This window comes from Suillus subalutaceus (assembly GCF_016647625.1).
Source record: "Suillus subalutaceus strain FC151 chromosome Unknown DFJ58scaffold_20, whole genome shotgun sequence".
Classification (NCBI taxonomy): domain Eukaryota; kingdom Fungi; phylum Basidiomycota; class Agaricomycetes; order Boletales; family Suillaceae; genus Suillus; species Suillus subalutaceus.
Genome location: NW_024540269.1, coordinates 386,765 through 403,416, shown reverse-complemented (window position 1 = coordinate 403,416; position 16,652 = coordinate 386,765). Strand labels below are relative to the sequence as shown.

The 16,652-nt window shown below is 48.5% G+C and overlaps 9 protein-coding genes and 1 non-coding gene across 10 annotated transcripts; 6 read left to right on the top strand and 4 right to left on the bottom strand.

Moving 5' to 3' along the window:
- Positions 1–299: 299 nt before the first annotated feature.
- DFJ58DRAFT_187439 (fungal hydrophobin-domain-containing protein) lies at positions 300–952 on the top strand. Its single transcript, XM_041379111.1, has 3 exons — positions 300–611; positions 665–829; positions 886–952. The coding sequence occupies exons 1-3, from the start codon at positions 459–461 to the stop codon at positions 931–933; spliced, it is 366 nt and encodes a 121-aa protein (XP_041247360.1). The 5' UTR covers positions 300–458; the 3' UTR covers positions 934–952.
- A 429-nt stretch (positions 953–1,381) lies between these two features.
- DFJ58DRAFT_866323 (uncharacterized protein) lies at positions 1,382–3,702 on the bottom strand (the record flags this gene model as incomplete). Its single annotated transcript, XM_041394184.1, has 4 exons — positions 1,382–2,588; positions 2,692–3,493; positions 3,545–3,601; positions 3,651–3,702. 4 exons carry the CDS (start codon positions 3,700–3,702, stop codon positions 1,382–1,384), a joined length of 2,118 nt encoding a protein of 705 aa, XP_041247359.1.
- A 400-nt stretch (positions 3,703–4,102) lies between these two features.
- DFJ58DRAFT_621769 (uncharacterized protein) lies at positions 4,103–4,529 on the bottom strand (the record flags this gene model as incomplete). The annotated part of the gene is made up of 2 exons (XM_041381046.1): positions 4,103–4,369; positions 4,422–4,529. Coding segments are annotated over 2 exons (375 nt in total), but the record flags the coding sequence as incomplete, so codon positions are not given.
- A 1,206-nt stretch (positions 4,530–5,735) lies between these two features.
- On the top strand, positions 5,736–6,797 carry DFJ58DRAFT_772083 (uncharacterized protein). Its single transcript, XM_041389199.1, has 2 exons — positions 5,736–5,966; positions 6,015–6,797. The coding sequence occupies exon 2, from the start codon at positions 6,167–6,169 to the stop codon at positions 6,347–6,349; it is 183 nt and encodes a 60-aa protein (XP_041247357.1). The 5' UTR covers positions 5,736–5,966; positions 6,015–6,166; the 3' UTR covers positions 6,350–6,797.
- DFJ58DRAFT_772081 (uncharacterized protein) lies at positions 6,798–7,891 on the bottom strand. Its single transcript, XM_041389198.1, has 4 exons — positions 7,841–7,891; positions 7,253–7,786; positions 7,158–7,203; positions 6,798–7,099 (listed from the first exon to the last, which is right to left on the bottom strand). Exons 2-4 carry the CDS (start codon positions 7,486–7,488, stop codon positions 7,025–7,027), a joined length of 357 nt encoding a protein of 118 aa, XP_041247356.1. The 5' UTR covers positions 7,489–7,786; positions 7,841–7,891; the 3' UTR covers positions 6,798–7,024.
- Positions 7,892–8,411: 520 nt separating this feature from the next.
- Positions 8,412–9,252, top strand: DFJ58DRAFT_772079 (uncharacterized protein). Its single transcript, XM_041389197.1, has one exon. The coding sequence runs from the start codon at positions 8,681–8,683 to the stop codon at positions 9,017–9,019; it is 339 nt and encodes a 112-aa protein (XP_041247355.1). The 5' UTR covers positions 8,412–8,680; the 3' UTR covers positions 9,020–9,252.
- A 136-nt stretch (positions 9,253–9,388) lies between these two features.
- Positions 9,389–9,466, bottom strand: DFJ58DRAFT_t57. Its single transcript has one exon. It is a non-coding gene; the product is annotated as a tRNA-Gly (tRNA).
- Positions 9,467–9,547: 81 nt separating this feature from the next.
- Positions 9,548–11,197, top strand: DFJ58DRAFT_772074 (XPA-binding protein 1). Its single transcript, XM_041389196.1, has 7 exons — positions 9,548–9,844; positions 9,909–10,013; positions 10,079–10,252; positions 10,302–10,521; positions 10,571–10,653; positions 10,711–10,916; positions 10,967–11,197. The coding sequence occupies exons 1-7, from the start codon at positions 9,600–9,602 to the stop codon at positions 11,050–11,052; spliced, it is 1,119 nt and encodes a 372-aa protein (XP_041247354.1). The 5' UTR covers positions 9,548–9,599; the 3' UTR covers positions 11,053–11,197.
- Positions 11,198–11,847: 650 nt separating this feature from the next.
- On the top strand, positions 11,848–14,026 carry DFJ58DRAFT_772071 (kinase-like domain-containing protein). The gene is made up of 10 exons (XM_041389195.1): positions 11,848–12,156; positions 12,217–12,240; positions 12,266–12,268; positions 12,355–12,513; positions 12,568–12,694; positions 13,026–13,196; positions 13,268–13,434; positions 13,497–13,638; positions 13,737–13,773; positions 13,826–14,026. Exons 1-10 carry the CDS (start codon positions 12,149–12,151, stop codon positions 13,873–13,875), a joined length of 888 nt encoding a protein of 295 aa, XP_041247353.1. The 5' UTR covers positions 11,848–12,148; the 3' UTR covers positions 13,876–14,026.
- Positions 14,027–14,125: 99 nt separating this feature from the next.
- On the top strand, positions 14,126–16,597 carry DFJ58DRAFT_187286 (uncharacterized protein). The gene is made up of 6 exons (XM_041379110.1): positions 14,126–14,315; positions 14,371–14,579; positions 14,634–15,734; positions 15,790–16,078; positions 16,131–16,237; positions 16,285–16,597. Exons 1-6 carry the CDS (start codon positions 14,234–14,236, stop codon positions 16,405–16,407), a joined length of 1,911 nt encoding a protein of 636 aa, XP_041247352.1. The 5' UTR covers positions 14,126–14,233; the 3' UTR covers positions 16,408–16,597.
- Positions 16,598–16,652: the final 55 nt, after the last annotated feature.

Genomic DNA, 16,652 nt, shown 5'->3' with positions numbered 1-16,652 from the left:
AACAAGCTCGGAGTTCTTTTTCACCCATTAATATTGTACGTACTTGTACAGGCCGCTCTTTACCAAATTCAAAGCGCTGGACCTTCAGAACGAGAAGTCGCGTTGCTAAATCATATCATCTGATCATTGAACTTCACCTTCAACATTGCATACAATGGTCGACTGGCTAGTGAGCTGCCATATATCACAATTGATCATGATGGTGCGTGGCCGAGTTCGTTGATAGATCTCCTTCATATGATGATGATTTTATGTGATAGGACATTGTGCACTTGATGGAGAGGTTCAGAACGTTTTGCCAACCCCGATGGGGTGCCATTAATTGCTTCCATCTTGCTTCCCCGACGTACTAGCGACGCCGCTGTACTGATATAAAGGCAGCAGTAATAATCTTCTTTCTTCAATCCACTTTGTCGCTCATTTTTCCCTTTCAAAAGTTTTAACACCACCCTACAAACATGTTCGCTCTTTCTGTCCCTCTCGTCTCTCTCCTCGCATTCGTCGTAGGAACCAGTGCTGTACCCACCCTATCCGCTCGTGACAACAGCACTTGCAGTTCGGGTGCACAGTGCGACACCGGCACTGTCTCATGCTGTGAAACCACATATGACGTGCGTAGATTCCTTTCTGACCCGGTCCTGGGCCGTGTCTGACCCTCGAACAGTACGACAGCCCATCGTTGAACGCGATCACAAGCGTACTGAACATCGCCCTTGACTCCATGGAGGGCTCCAAGGTTGGAATGGGCTGCAGTTCCATCAGCGTCATTGGCGCTGGTAGCGGCGCGGTGTGTAACCAGGAGCCTGTCTGCTGCAGTGGCAACACATACGTCAGTCGTTTGCTGTTCCCGTATTATGTACTCTGACCGACGAAAATCGTGTCTAGTACGGCCTCATCAACATTGGGTGCTCACCGATCAACATTTACCTGTAATTGTGATACCAGAATCCCTCCCCGAGAGTGGTTTACTCTACTGTCGTTGACTCTTTGTTTGTATTCGTGTCCTTGATTTGTGCTCTGTCGTATTTGAGGACCGTCCGTTCATCAGAAACGGAAATAGCTTTAGCTTTATGTCGTCAGGATCCTGGGAAAGCGACGGTTGATGTACTTTAATGGTATCACTTAGAAAATCGATCCAGTTCTCCATGGTCTGGATAGTTGGATGACTCGGGCGCCCAAGCACACTGATCCTTCGCAGGTGCTGGTGTCCCGAGTTTATTGCACACCTCTTGGACTTCATATTCGTCCATCAAGTTATTGAGTTTGTTTAGGTCTTGATAATTCACATCTCGTCTCCCTTTTACACTCGCGCTGCCCTGATCCCAGGAAATGCAAACACTGCGATAACCAACAGACTAATTAAATGTTTCCTGCTCAATAATTATTGACTGTACTTCAGAAACATGCCATTGGCTACACCTCTCAACTCCTTCACACCGGCGGCGACCTCCTCTCCCTGCTCTGAATAACGTCTCCTCAACGTGTTAAGAACACTATCCACATCTCTCATGAGCCACTTGAGACTAGGTTTTGAAGCGATGTGTATATAGTTTTTTGTGCCTTCCACAAGAACGGGAAGGGACTCAAAACAGTGCATGTCATCCTCGATTATGGAGGAAGCATGCGGCCATGCCATGCATATCACATCCCACCATTGCTGCTCTGTGATAGAATCGAGCGATGTAACCGACGATTGTTCAGGTATGACTCGGAGGAAGATACCAGCTAGATAGAACGCCTGCGGCATGAATATGTTACAGCACTTTGGGATCATACTAATGCACCGATCGATGTGGCGAGCCTCAAATAAATGGGGGCGCCAGTTTGGATTCCTCGCGAGGGCAAAGACCAATTCGAGATAGCACGAATCGCGCTTAATATTGAAGGGCCGGTCAGGATCTTCATCGCCGGATGTTGCACCTGGTCGTGGAAAAACCGCGGACAGGATAGCAGGGGAGAGCTTGGCTAAAACCATATCTCCATAATCAACGGCATCGATGGAGGCCAAGATTTCACAGGAACTGTGAGCAGCGCGAATGGCAGCATGGCGTAAACGATAAGGCATGCTGCTGTCCATACAGGCAATGAGGATCTTGATGAACAGATGTTGTTTAGCGGGGCTGCAGCTCACTCTCATACTACTCAGTAGTACAAGGATGTCACCTGCTATCTCGTAGTCGTTGGAATAAACATCGTTGAGGTAGTCTACTAGCCAGTTAAAGTCTTCTGGTGAGGAGTTTCCTGTCCACCAAACCTCAATCCACAAGGGGTTAGGGTCAAAAGATGGGCAGGCAGTAGTGAGCGTGAAGCGCAGCATGTGCCGCAAAGGTGCCATTGGACCCGAGGGATCATTCTGTTCGGACGACCTCGCTTGTAAAAAAGTCTTCCTGCACATGTCCAAATTCTGCCTAAACGCCTCTTGGAATGAAGGTACATCAGCTCGGGCAAGCTCAAGCATGCGACAAATGACATGGAGGAGGTTCCATGCTCGGCGTGCAACTCCTGTGCTATGTCTGCCTCCATCGCATGTCCAGAGTGTTTGTCGAAACTGCGCCAAAAGAGATGGGCCGAGTTGACGAAGAGCAGAACTACGTAAGCCGTTCGTTAAGCATATCGGAAGAAACATTAAATAATTCGATAGCACCTTTTATCAATTCGAACTATGTCCTTCTTGTCAAACTGACCGCCGACCATGATGCAAGCAAGAAGAGTGCAATGGCTATGATTTGAGGCGATGGAGAGTATGGAGAGCATAGCAGCTTTGATACGACTGTCATGGCAAGTGTTTCGACGTCTTTGTCCACTTGCCCAGTAACAAAGTGGTAAGGAAGAATATGTGAAAGCCACTCGGGGACGGAATCAGGGCAATCTTCCAACCCTGAAGGAAATGCACGTATCCTAGGAGAAAAAGAAAGTTTGGTTGTCAGGGCAAGCTCGTAGGCTTGTGCATCCTGCCTGGACAACATTTCATAAAACACTGTAAAGTCGTCTCTCCTTTGGCCAAGATATTCACCACGGCTTGGATATGCCTGAAGCACGCGTCCGCAGTATAAGTGACTCAGAGCCATCGTAGATGACAATGCCTTCTCCGTCAACGAGGGCACAATCTCCCCATGCACGTCGAAGCAGCTTGTGTAAATATCACACAGCTGACGCAGGGTGTCGGAGACGTCAAGATCCAGAGGCCATTGGACCTGCGGAACAAGGCCAGCAGTGACGAAAAATACTTCAGGATCCGTAGATGTCTCCAGAAGCCACTTGATGCTAGGAGCTTCGAGACCGCAGGTAGGTGTGTCTGGTAGCTCAAGGTTAAGGGGGCATTGATTCTTGGTTACGACATCCAGGTTCTGGTCACGGGGTTGTGCTTCAGAGTCCACAACATTTGTCGGAGAGCGCGGAAGGAAAGAACACAGCAAACGTAGAAGGTGATGAAGGGCGCCGAATGATTGCTGAAGAAAGCGCCATGCGGATGAGCCGATCACAAGCACAGAGTCTGGAGTGGAATGAGTGCTGTATGCTATGCAATAGTAGCAAAGAACGTCACCTGCCAGTGCTTTTAATAATCTTGTACTGAGGGTACCAAACCGCCGTTGGGGCACACCTAACAAGAAACAGTCAAAATTATGTAGACGTAAGAAAACGAAACTTACTGTGCACCAGCATCACCAACTGCTGAAGATGCCGGGAGAACAAATTGAACATTGGGCGTAGAACTCCTGCGATTTTGACTCAGAACTCAAATGACCGCCAGAACTCAGATGATGATCTTATTGTCGATGTGCAACATGCGCAATATCGTCGATGTCGGTGTCTGAAATGGACAGGCGGGAGATACCAAAGCTACCATCACAGTCAACGAATAGAACAAAAATCCGAAAACCGTTGTTGCAATAATGACCCAGGCTATAGTGTACTGCCGGTACCACATGTTGGCGCTGAGGGCGATCCCAAATAAAAGAAGGGAGATCTGGAGTAAAATCGGAAACGACTGTACGACGGCATCAAAATGCCATGTAACGATGCCATCGAATTTCTCTTGTCTGCGCTTCCCTCGTTCCTCCTCCGAGCCGCGGCTGTATCTGTGTGATTTGTAGTACCCAAGCCACTGCTTGCCTAGCACGGCACCAAACGCAGCAAGCAAACTCATGGACAAGCTTGCGTATGCGATCAATTGGATCCTTATATTGGCTGTGGACGGCGACCAGTTAGACGCTGGCGTTGCTGGTGTAGGCCCCGCTGCAGTGAAGTTGCCGAGTCCGATTTGGACGAGCTGGGTGAGAAGGGCATGTGTGGTGTCGTCGGAGTCTGGACTGAGATTCGACTCCATAGCCACGATAAAAGCCGTGCTGACGGCGGAGAACAGACCAGACTGACCGAACGTCAATCCCAACACAAGGTAAAGGCGAGTATACGAAACTCACGAAGATTAACACAATGTCCATGTCGCCGTTGTATCGCTCAAGGAACTCGTCGTCATGTTCCTCGGCGACTCTTTTGTATGCCGCCCAGAAACGAGAGCGGTCGTCCTTGCCGGTCTTCGAGGCAATTGTTGAGTCCTTGAGAACGTCCAACACTTGCTGCAGGACTTTCACTCTGCAGGAATAGTATCGTCAGTCGTGACCTCTTAGCTTATTGGCCGCTCACATTTCACTTGGACTTGGTTGGTCCTCCTGCACTTCGTTTTGGGCCTCGTTGAGACGATATGAGTGTGTTGGACTTTGTGACCGAGTTGAACTTATATACGCAGCTAAGCTGCCGTTGGGGGAATCATTGGAAGTATCACAAGGCTCCAGTGTTTTGGGAAGCCCAGAGTTCGAGCTGCAATCCGTGTAAGGAGGGCGCAAAAGCATCGGGGCAGAAATACTCACATTCCTGATAACAGCTGCACCACCGAAGGTCCGGATTTTTCCTCCTGGCTGTATTGCTGTCAAATGGGGGTACCAAGATGATTCCAAGAAGTCGCAACTTACTCGTCGGCAAGTCGTACGGTATCGTTTTGTGGGGGAGGGTGATCGTCAAGGCGGGCGCTCTGATCATAGGCGCCATCCGTGCTACCCTCTTGTGATAGTCTTCGGCTGCGTTTGGAGGTAATTGATGTTCTTGACATGAGTACGATGTAACCAATTTGCTTTAGTGATGGAGCAAAGGATTGGGAAGAGTCTGAGGTGAGCAAACAGAAATGAGTGATACCCTGGACCATACGCGGAAGCGAACAGCCTAAGACAGTGCATTGGCGCTATAAGTAGTCAGCACCAGGGCGCTCAACATTTCGCAAATGTAGATCTTTGCTAGTACCAGCCATACGGCAGTGATACTGCCAAGATACTGCTCTGTGACTCTATCAGTGAAGTATGAACTATCGAGAAAGATGTCTGGAATTTTGAGCGAAACACTGGGTTTATAAGCAAGGCGCAAATTGTGAATCTGCGGGAGAGGTGAATTTGGGGGTATAATCATTAATGCTTGGGGATCTTTGAACATGCATGTGCGCGCCTGTCCATGTCATCGCTGGTTCCTGGGTACAGCAGGGTGCAGCGCTGTGGCTCTGCCAGTACCTCCTCGGTTACTTCAGCCTCAGGCTCAGCTTCAACTGAGAAGAAGTAATGAGAGTCTTCCTTCTTCTGAGGTATGTCACGGTCTACCGGAGACCATCATGATGTCTGCGCAGATCTTCTACGAGTCCCGCCAGATTCCTTGCCACCGCCGACCATTGCGTCAATAAGTTTCAAGTTGGAGTTATTGCACTGCCACTGTGCGGTACACTGTCATCATTCCCCACCACGAAATCGAGTCCACGGCAACAAGTCACTCCAATGCGCTGAAGGGCTGGTCATATTCCAGCCACGCTCGATCCTCCGAGTCCGCGGTGGCTTCAACAATTTCATCGCAACCTCAACAAATCAATGTTGCCGATCTCGACCTTGAATATTGAATAGTCATCTGATTTGCGCTGTCAGCTAGAAGAGGTACATCGATTATATGGTTGTTTTTCTGCATATCTGATTGCGTTGTAGGAGTTAAACCACCTCGCGAGCTCATTCACTCAACTGAAGCAAGCACAAGCAAAGTTTAAGTCACGCATTGTGAATGTCGGAGACAAAACAAAGCCACATCAACATTTCTGTCTGAGGTCTCCAAACTCTTATTTGATTCTATTCGTGCAGGAATGATTATCCTCGTTCTTTTGACAAACTCCCTGTATGTTCCCGGTCATCTAAGTGATGCGGAGAATGTGATCGTCGACGTCAGTACATCTCATCAAGGTCTGAACTGTCGAGTCGACGCTGCGGGCCCGAACAGCAGCAAGGACAAGAATTGCTTAGCATTGCTTCTGACTTGGCTGGTTTAGCCCATATCGCAGTCGCTACACCCACCACTCCACTCCTCCGATAATGAACACGGTTTTGCACGACGACAACCGTGTTAGGGCGGGTCTCTCACACTCTTCGGTGGACTCGGAGACACTTTCGAAGGCTACTGGTTCTGCGGATGTGGATAAGAGAAATAGACACCTCCCAGCTTCCGATGAGGACAGGTACGTGTCTCTGACGACTTGAGCTACTGTAATAATTCCCGCACTGTCACCAATGCCAATTGATTTGTCTACTACCAATACCCTTGGTGGGGGGGCTTTGACTGTCCATGCAGGTCAAAATTCGCAAGCGTCTCTTGGGTCAACTGGGCAAGCACCTAGATCCAGAAGGCGCGTACTAGGCCTGTTTCTTTCAGCCTGTTTCGCTCTACATCACAGTTTCTTGTTCTACACCAATGTATACCCATGTTTAGGTATACCTATAGTTTAATCCATGCGTTTCATCATGATTGTGTATCAATGCGGTTCAATGGCGAATATGAAAACTACCTAGCTGGAACTAGATCGTACCCAACAGCAATGCTATACAATAGTGTGAAAGGCTATCCTGTAGCCATTATCGGTGCCTGCATGACGACGCCCTACCACGAACCGATTTTGTGGTTCCGAGGCGCATATATGATATTGATGACTGCGTGACTCGACACATGCTTAACTGTTGACACAATCACCAAGAGCAACTGTTTGTGGACAGTACTCGACCGTGCCATTCAACTCTCCGGTGTCCTGTCACGGTGTTCCAAACACCTGTTAGCAAATCTCACATCCCGTGGATTGTACTAACCGTTACATAGGGACATACGATCTCCGTGCTGGAGCTCTCCTCATAGCTACACACACGATGAATATATGCGCGCAGCTAAATGTATGCAAACTCACGTGCACATAGTGATCTCGTCGGTTGACCCCTGGTCAAAGACAAGCGTTGCAGTACCGCCATCTATCTTTATGTCTTCTGGACAAATAGCGCATTGAGCTTCTCGGGGAAGCCGTACAATGCCAAATCCGGCTCGTCCACGTATAGCAAGCTTTGCAGCATGGCGGTTTGGAACACCCACTGCAACGCTGAGGAAGGACGCAAAGAGAGTAAGAACTGCGACAGTCAACAGCATCATATTGTATCTCAGGTCAGATCAGGGAACGAAATGACTCAATATTGCGTGGCCGGCTCTGTCTTTTGTACAGGGCCATTTTGACTCCTGAGCTAACCAGACATCGCTCGGCTTCTCGGACAAGCCATGTCAGTAGTTATGGTTTTAGCAGCATGTGGAGATCCGAAAATGTACTTGGCCGGTCTTAGCAGAACAATAGAGAAGACAGTATAGGAATGGGATTGTCATCTCCCCCTCATGAGGAAGAATCTGCCAGATCACATGCAAATGATCACCAGAATGATGTCGCATTGGCACGATGCTGCACAGTCAATTGGTCACTAGTAACGATCCCGATGAAATTAAAGAAACTTGCAAGTTGCTTGTAAAACATGAGCGTGTGGCTGTCTGCGGAGTTCAAAGTCGGAAATGCAGGAATGTAACGAAGTTCACAACGTTTACATAATTAGAATATCTAAAGTCTTCCCTGCAGCAACTGTTACTCACCATAGCTGCAAGGCTTTTGTGTGTCGCAGGGGCGTTGTTCTTTACCGTAACTGCTTCTTTGACTTAGTTTGGGCAAGTCCCACATCGCAATCTCCTCAGCCATGGAAGTCGAAGCTCAGACCTTCAAATGATTAAATCGCTCGTGATCAGGACCCCTACCGCCCTTAGTCAGACCAACTTACTTAAGAACCGCGACAAGCCTGTGAAATGTTCTTCCGAGGACCGACAACGAGTCGCTCCAGCCTGAGACTCCGAGTCTGCTGAGAGCTTTCATATGTATCTCGCTGTGCAGAGAACTTTCTGCGTGCCAGCCGGAGCTACTCGTTTGTCGTATTTTGTGTCGAGGCGGTCTGTCTCGGAGGGGGGTTTAATCGGGGTTAAACGTTAAACTTTGTTTATGCAAGTTGAATCGATTCGCGACGCTGGTCGAAATTTTATCCTTATGACTCAGTGTCACCCTAGAGGCTCCTTTCAATCTGGATAGGATTTCGATTCACCAGGACACGACGACAACATTTTCTTAGCCTTGCTATTCACTGGCTTTCTATCTCTGCAACGGCTCGGGGAACCTACATGGCCCGACGCCGTGAAGCATCAGACATAAGAAAGGTGCATTTACGATGGTACATACCCTCACCATTACTGCTAACTCTATGTCCTACACAATGACGAGCGACGACTCCATACCAACTAGAAGTTGGTTCCTCCCATGCTTGAGCATTGTGGGGCTGTAATGTCAGGTCATTCAATGAGAGCTGGAGGTGCAACAGCCCTCGCTATCGCGAGAATGACCCCAAATATCATTCAGGCAGCAGGTCGGTGGTCCTCTGATGAATTCCAAAAGTATATACGCCAACATGCGTTCTTATATACTAAATGCTCTACTTTACGGCTCAGCTCGCGCGCCACCAAACTCGGACACAACGGCTTCTTTTGGCTCACGCAGCGTCTCTTGACTGGCTTGCATATTTCTCGGCTCCTTTTCTGTTTCCTCAGTATGGTTCAGACAACTCTCTCGACATCTTTCACGTCCTCACTGGCGCCATGACCACAAAATCAATATACAACACTATATTTTTTTAAAAAACTTCTAGCCCTTTAGTATGTCTATCGTGCCCCCGTCACTCATGTCTTATTTCACAAGCACGCATCCTCGAGTCTCGCATCTTCGTTGCTTTATGCTGCCTTATCATGTACTTTCTGTCTCTCGGATTGCAATAAAACTTGTCCGGGTCCCCCGAGCATGGAGCTGGGGGACTCCGCTTGCCTAATAACCGCGAGACCTTCATCCTGGCGTAAAATTGATTCAAAGGGTTCTCAGTAGTCGGGGTGTAGCAGATTGTGTCTGTATGACAAGTACTGCACTGCAGTACAGCTGCGGGTCGACTTCTGTAAAAATGGGCTAGGCTCCCCATCCTGCATTGACCGAGAGTCGAACTCGGAGCGCGGCCACACCGCTTGGGAAGACCGCATGTTACCGCTACACCATCAATGCACCCCGGGACCCCGGCTTATCATATCATGATGTACATAGGTTGCAATAACGATTTGATTACAATAGATCCTTTTCAAGTAGCTTCTGTCTTCATTCGATTTAATCTACCTAGGAAGACTCCCCTTTCACCAGCATGAGCGCATCTTCGAGCAGTCAACCGGACGTAAGTTCGACAAGAAAACCACATGTCATCATCACGATCGGGATGGCAGGGGCTGGCAAGTCCACCTTCGTGCAGCGCATCAACTCCTACCTCCACTCGCAAAATCCTCCACAACCCCCATACATCCTAAACCTCGACCCAGCGGTTACCCATCTGCCATTCGAAGCCAACATTGATATCCGGGATACTGTAAATTACAAAGAGGTCATGAAACAGTGTGTTGCTGTTTCCATCTGGGCAGTAGTGCATGAATAACGGAATGGATCATCGTAACACAAGGTATAACCTGGGACCGAACGGTGGTATTTTGACCGCCTTGAATCTTTTTACCACGAAATTTGACCAGGTTATGGACTTGGTCGAGAAAAGGGCCGAGACAGTCGAGTACGTGCTTGTTATTTTTATTTATTCTGCATTCATTCTTACTTCTTCTCGTGCACCCACGTCAGTCACATAATTCTCGACACTCCGGGGCAAATTGAGATATTTACCTGGTCAGCATCTGGTGCCATTATCACAGATGCCGTTGCTTCCTCGTTTCCCACTGTGGTAGCGTACATCATCGACACCCCACGGACGACAGCTCCCGCGACATTCATGTCCAACATGCTGTATGCCTGCAGGTGAGTACTGCATCATCTAGCGGTTCAATAATCCGTGACGATTTGTTAGTGTCATGTATAAGACAAAATTACCATTCATCCTTGTCTTTAACAAGACTGACGCGCAACCCCACGATTTCGCTCTCGAATGGATGCAAGATTTCGAGTCATTCCAAGTCGCTCTTGCGTCCCATTCAGGATCGAGGGACTCTGAAGGTGAACCAACCTATATGAACAGCTTGATGAATAGCATGAGTCTGGTATTGGATGAGTTTTACAAGCACCTCAAGGTAATTATAATACGTCATTCTGTAGAAAGTATAGCTGACTGTATTACAGGCTGTCGGCGTCTCAAGTACGACAGGCGCCGGCATCAAGGAATTTTTCGATGCGGTGGAGGAGTCTCGTGAGACATATAGGACGTACGTTTTATCTTTATTGTTATTACTTTTCTCCTTACTTTCTTGCCGTCTCCGCAGTGAATATCTTCCAGAACTCGAACGCACCCGCGCGGCACGGGAAAAATCGTTGCAGGATGTAAAACAGGACTCAGTAAATCGCCTCATGAAAGACCTTGCCGTTGATCGTGCCGCAAATCCCAGGGCAGCCGCAGAAGACCGCTGGGCGTCAGACGAGGAGGATGACGATGATGACGAAGAACTGGAAGTCAACCTCATCGATCGGAGTGAGTGGCTCGCCAGTCTTTTCCTTCGTCTTCTGAAACATTTTTACTAGGTGAAGAACCGTACCCTGGACAATACATTGACGTCACACGTATGCGACGACAAAGTGAGAATATAAATTGGCCAAACCCGGGATGAAATTCATCATTGGATGCACGTTTCAAATTCAACGTTACATAACACATGATGTACTCTGGTACCATTCGTAAGGAGAACCCTGTAATATTTAGATTAATAGTACTGTCAATTTCAAGTGCACAGCACTGATAAGAGTTATCAAATATTAACGTGTCAACTGATATTACGACGGGCAAGATCAAAGATTCGTGTGATGACACGATGGCTCATCATCTTCGATTGATTTGTCGCTCGGGATGATGATATCTTGTGACAATTGTCATATTGCTCATCTTTGCTCTCGTTTATAACTTAAACGCCTCTTCTTTAATGTATTGTTTCTCCACCGAGTGATTCCAACGGTGAATGGAGTCTACGTGGCGAGAGCATTGATAAATTAAATGGTGCCCTGCGCTTACCATGAACGTCATAGCGCTGGAATGAAGCGATGACAATGGTTTCACAGGCAAAATCTGAGTTCATGGGAAGGTGACTCTATTGTTAAGCCTTGACAACCAAGTGGCAGACAGTATGAATGCTTGCTGATATTATTCTAGCCACCTCGAAAGCTCCGGTCCGACGGGGCTCCTTTGGACATACCGTTTCTGCCAGTGTGCAGTGAGCGGCGGAAAAAGTGTGAGCGCATTCATAGCGTACGAAGGATAGTAAAATTCGGAAGTGAACCCTGAGGCCTGAGGACCCACTAGGTCGATGGATGTGTAGTACTTACATCAATATTGTCAAGCAGGGAATAAGACGGTTGTTTCGGTGAGAGTGACAGCAGTGGCGTCCGTGGTCGCATTTTGCCGAAGGGCTCTTTATATGACCTTGACCAGGTGCATATCCCTGGCGCGTATCTCCACTTCATTCCACTGTCACGCCTCTCTCTGAGGGTTAGCTACGAGCGGCAAACATCTTAAATCTCGCCAACCCTCAAATTATAACGACAAGTCGGCGAGCTCGCCTTTACTTGATTTCCGTATTACCCGCCAGGTTTCATCTAGATTAACCTGTAGACACCATTTCCCTCTCATCCACGCGATAGCCTTTTCATTGATACCGATACTCGCTTTTCACAGTTAAGCCGCATATTACAGATTGTGCGCTCTTTTGACACATGGATCGGTGCGCACCTCGTTTCTCGCTCAATGGTTGACAAAATCAATTGATTTTACTGAATTGTAGCTACGCAAAAATAGAGAAAGTTGGTGCGTGCCTGTTGTGCGTTCACATCAGACTACAATGAACTGGTGTGGCGCACGTTGTAGGAGAAGGTGCAGTCACACTCCACCCACTTTCGTTGTTTATCGCTAACGCACATTCAGGCACATATGGAGTTGTTTATAAAGCGCGGGACGTTACAACGAATCAGATTGTAGCCCTTAAGAAAATTCGACTCGAAGCAGAGGATGAAGGAGTCCCGAGTACTGCCATCCGAGAAATCAGTCTGCTGAAGGAACTCAAGGATGACAATATCGTTAGGTATTACGTCCTAAACTGTGTTAACCGCTCTTCGTGGCTAAATGTCTGTGTTAGACTGCTTGATATCGTGCACGCTGAACAGAAGCTTTATCTCGTATTTGAATTCCTGGATGTTGACTTGAAGCGCTATATGGAGAACGCCAACACATCCGGTACGCCCATTCCCATCGGCATAGTCAAGGTGAGCTGGCTTGGCATTTAAAATCGCTCCTTATTGGTCCCCTGCCCATCATTTACGATTCCTGACGCGTGGTGGACGCGTGCTTCGCGCTTCGGCGCGTAGTTTGATCCAAAGGCGTCAAACAGCTGCTGCGCGTTTTCGCTAGCCAGGCACCGGAATGCTTGGCCCATGCTATTTTTGTACATTTAGCTTTAATTCCACTGTACATTTTCAGATTGGCATCGTCACATTGATTGTGATAGGGGATATGATGTGATGTTGGGGCGGGGGACGCGAAGCGATCGTCACGTGATTCGGCTATTTGACTAACCGTGTTCCTATCACATTACAGCGTTTTACTCATCAGCTCAATGCTGGCCTTTTGTACTGTCATTCGCACAGAATCTTGCATCGCGACCTGAAGCCTCAAAATCTCCTTATCGACAAGAAAAACAATCTCAAACTCGCAGATTTTGGTCTCGCGAGAGCTTTTGGCATTCCGATGAGGACATATACCCACGAGGTAATGAGCACCCCTGAATTTTCCTTCTTACGTGTGGCATCCTAAGCTGAGCGTTTGTGCTGTCATTCTAGGTGGTGACGTTGTGGTACCGCGCGCCTGAAGTATTACTTGGATCTCGCCACTACTCGACAGCTATTGACATGTGGTCTGTTGGGTGCATCTTTGCTGAGATGGTGATGCGTGGGAGTCCTCTGTTTCCTGGCGACTCTGAGATTGACCAGATCTTCAAGATCTTCAGGTAACACCCTGCACAATCAGATTGGCCTAACGGAACAACTGACAATTGACTGTTTGATCCAGGATCCTCGGCACTCCAAGCGAAGAGACTTGGCCGGGCGTGACTCAATTGCCTGATTACAAGGATACATTCCCTCGATGGTCGAAGCAGGAGCTCAAGAGTGTCGTACCTAATCTTGATGAACAAGGTTTGGACCTGCTTGCGGTATGTCATCTTGTTGATTTATTATTCATCGTACTACCGCATTTCCGTTTATATATTTCCGTTGACCTTTGACTGGTGCTCACATGTTTTTTTCGTAGCACACTTTGACATACGACACAGCAAAACGGATTTCTGGTATGTGTGCAGCAAGCTTGCTCATTTTTATCATTTCTCACTACACTTTCAGCAAAACGCGCTCTCAATCACCCTTACTTCGCGCACTACACACCGTCATGACAAGTTCTTCGCATCTGAGTAGATCGCATACATAATTGATATATTCCACTTCCTTGTTACCCTTCAGGCTGTCGTCCACCCTTGTCTCTATGTTTCGTATCACAGTAAGAGTAGCCTAAAATACGTCGAATGTGATAGTATGTGCATCGTTCGGAAGGCTCTCGGTGGGAATCCGGACAGGTATCTCGAAAAGGATATCTCGGTCCGGTATTATTAACGTCAAGGCGATAAAGCACGGCCTTGAGGACAGCACCAAGTCCCCCCCACTCGCTCTCATTCCTACCGCCACCAACGCACAGACCGCTCCCTTCTCCTCCATATTTCCAATTTTTTGCTTCACACTGTAATCGACCTCATCATGGATGACGAAGTCGAGTATTTGGGTACCAATTTTGCTCAGCTAGCTGCTTGCCCCTGTGATCCACAGCAACCGGTGACAGGTAAGCACCATCGTTATTTGCTTGAACAACACCTCCTAGACATATTATTACCAAGGTGTCACTCTGCACGTCGAGTCGTGCGGTGGAAAGCCCGCTCATAATGTTTCCTTCTTCAACACCCGCACCTCCCATGTTCACATCGGTCGCAAATCAATCTCAGATGATAGGTCAATGAGGAAAGAGAACGACGATCAGAATGCTGTGTTTGCATGCCCCGTAGTCAGTGCAAAGCACGCCAAACTTGTGTTGGCCTCCAGCGGCCACGTAGGCACATGCTGATTCTGTCACATCGGACTTGCACCTGACAACCTGCCCCAGGTGTATATTGTTGATCTCAAGTCCCGTCACGGAACTCATTTGCAGAAGCAAGGCGAGACAACATCTAAGATGTTACAGCCTGAAGCGGAGACTACCCTTGCTGATGGCGATATCGTGACGTTTGGTAAAGCTGTGGGGCAAGGCGCTACCCTCGTTTCGCCGGTCACAGTTCGCATCGAATTTTTGCGCGATATTTTGGATATGCGCGACTCGCCTCCGTGGCGTATTACCCCTGCCGAACCCTCAAGTCCTCGCCCACGAAAATTAAGCACCGGGCGCTATGGCCTTAACAGTCCCATTTCATATACTTCTTCCCCATCTCATTCTTCAGAGTCCCTTTCATCTCCATCAGGCTCATCCAATGAGGCTGCTTCGCATTCGGAGCATGAATCTGATATAGAAGAGATACCGTCCTGGGAAGAACTTCGTTCCTGTGTCTCATCCCTGCGCCAAGATTTCCCTACAGACTTTCTGGGTGGTTCATTACTCGGAAAGATGCCATCACTCGGGTCGTTGATGCAGGATATATGCCATAAAATCGCGGACCCACTTGACATAGATTCTCCTCAACCTTGGTCTCCACCGGCCATTGCAGCCATTGCGTCCATTGATGACATAGATTCTCCTCCTTGGTCCCCACCGGCCATTGCAGCCATTGCGTCCATTGATGACGATGATGCGCCTTCGTCCATTGTCCACCTTGAAGATTTGCGGTCTCACTCTCCCATGGAGCTCTCCACGCCATCTCCATCGCCCCCTCAGGCCCCCTCGGAGCCGGAAGTCGTTGGCGCATGGCCACCGTCCCGGGCTGACTCCCTGCAGTCCGCTTCACGTCGGTCGGATGAATCGAACAGAGTCAAACTTCCATCGATGTGCTCATTTGGGCACATGGGATCCCTCGAGTCGGGATCTTTTGAGAGCTTTCCAGAACGGCTCCCTTCGCTTTCTAGTTTTCCGCCGTTTGTGCCGCTGGAGGATGAACCGGCCATCCTGGCACCCATTCCTGTTCTTCCTTCCATTACCGAGGTGCGGCCGGATGAATCCCAAGGTTCCGGCCATGACGACCATGGAGATCTGCGCGATTCCATAAAGACTATCGAGGCAAGTATATGTCCTGGGGTTTTCATCACCTTATATCTCAACTTTACCTACCCAGGGTCGAGTAAATGCGCTGCATTCCAGCGTTACTGACATCAAGAATCGCCACGCTTTGACAGAGGACGACCTCTACGACCTTCAGCATCAAGTTGATATGCTCGAGCCTGAATCTGACCAACTTTTTGCACGCTTGGAGGCCGCAGAAGACAAGCTATCTACTTTGTCAGACCTACAGGATCAAGTCTCTGAGTTGCAATCCAAGGCTGACGCAGAATGCTGTGACAACTTCGCGTCGCCCATTGCAGATGTCAAGGCTTGTGCCGACGCTCTCAATGCCCTCGTCATTGGTTAGTAGTGATGTCCTCGTCACTGTTTCGTCCGTCTGATCAAATGCCGCAGAAATGAAGACCTTACGCGAGGAGACTGAAAAACGTGTGGAGGAGAGGATTCAGACAATCCAGATCGCCAGGACGGAGGCGCTGTCTGTCATCGCTGCAGAAGTAGAGGTAAGCCACTTTTTAACGATGTCCTTCTCGCTCTCATACTCTTGCAGACTTTCAAATCGACTTTCAAATCGCTCAAACGCAAGCGCTCTGAGGTTGAAATTGAGGTTGCTCCTCCAGTCAAGATGGATATTGATTGTGGAAGAAGCCCCAACGATGGCTGCGAAACCTGAATCACCAGTCGAAGATTACAGACATGCCAAACGGCCCAGGAGGATAATGTCATCCATCGCGCACACCGCCACGGCCATGGCAGTTGGTGCAGTTGCTACTTGGTCTGCGCTCGCCTTTTCGTAAATTTCAGAAGAATTCGCGTATTACAGTTGCTAAAATGCATAATTGGTTCTTGGTTTGTACCACCACTGTTCATGTTGTAGGATCCTTGTTGTATTTTCCTTCGTACGCTGTACATTATTGT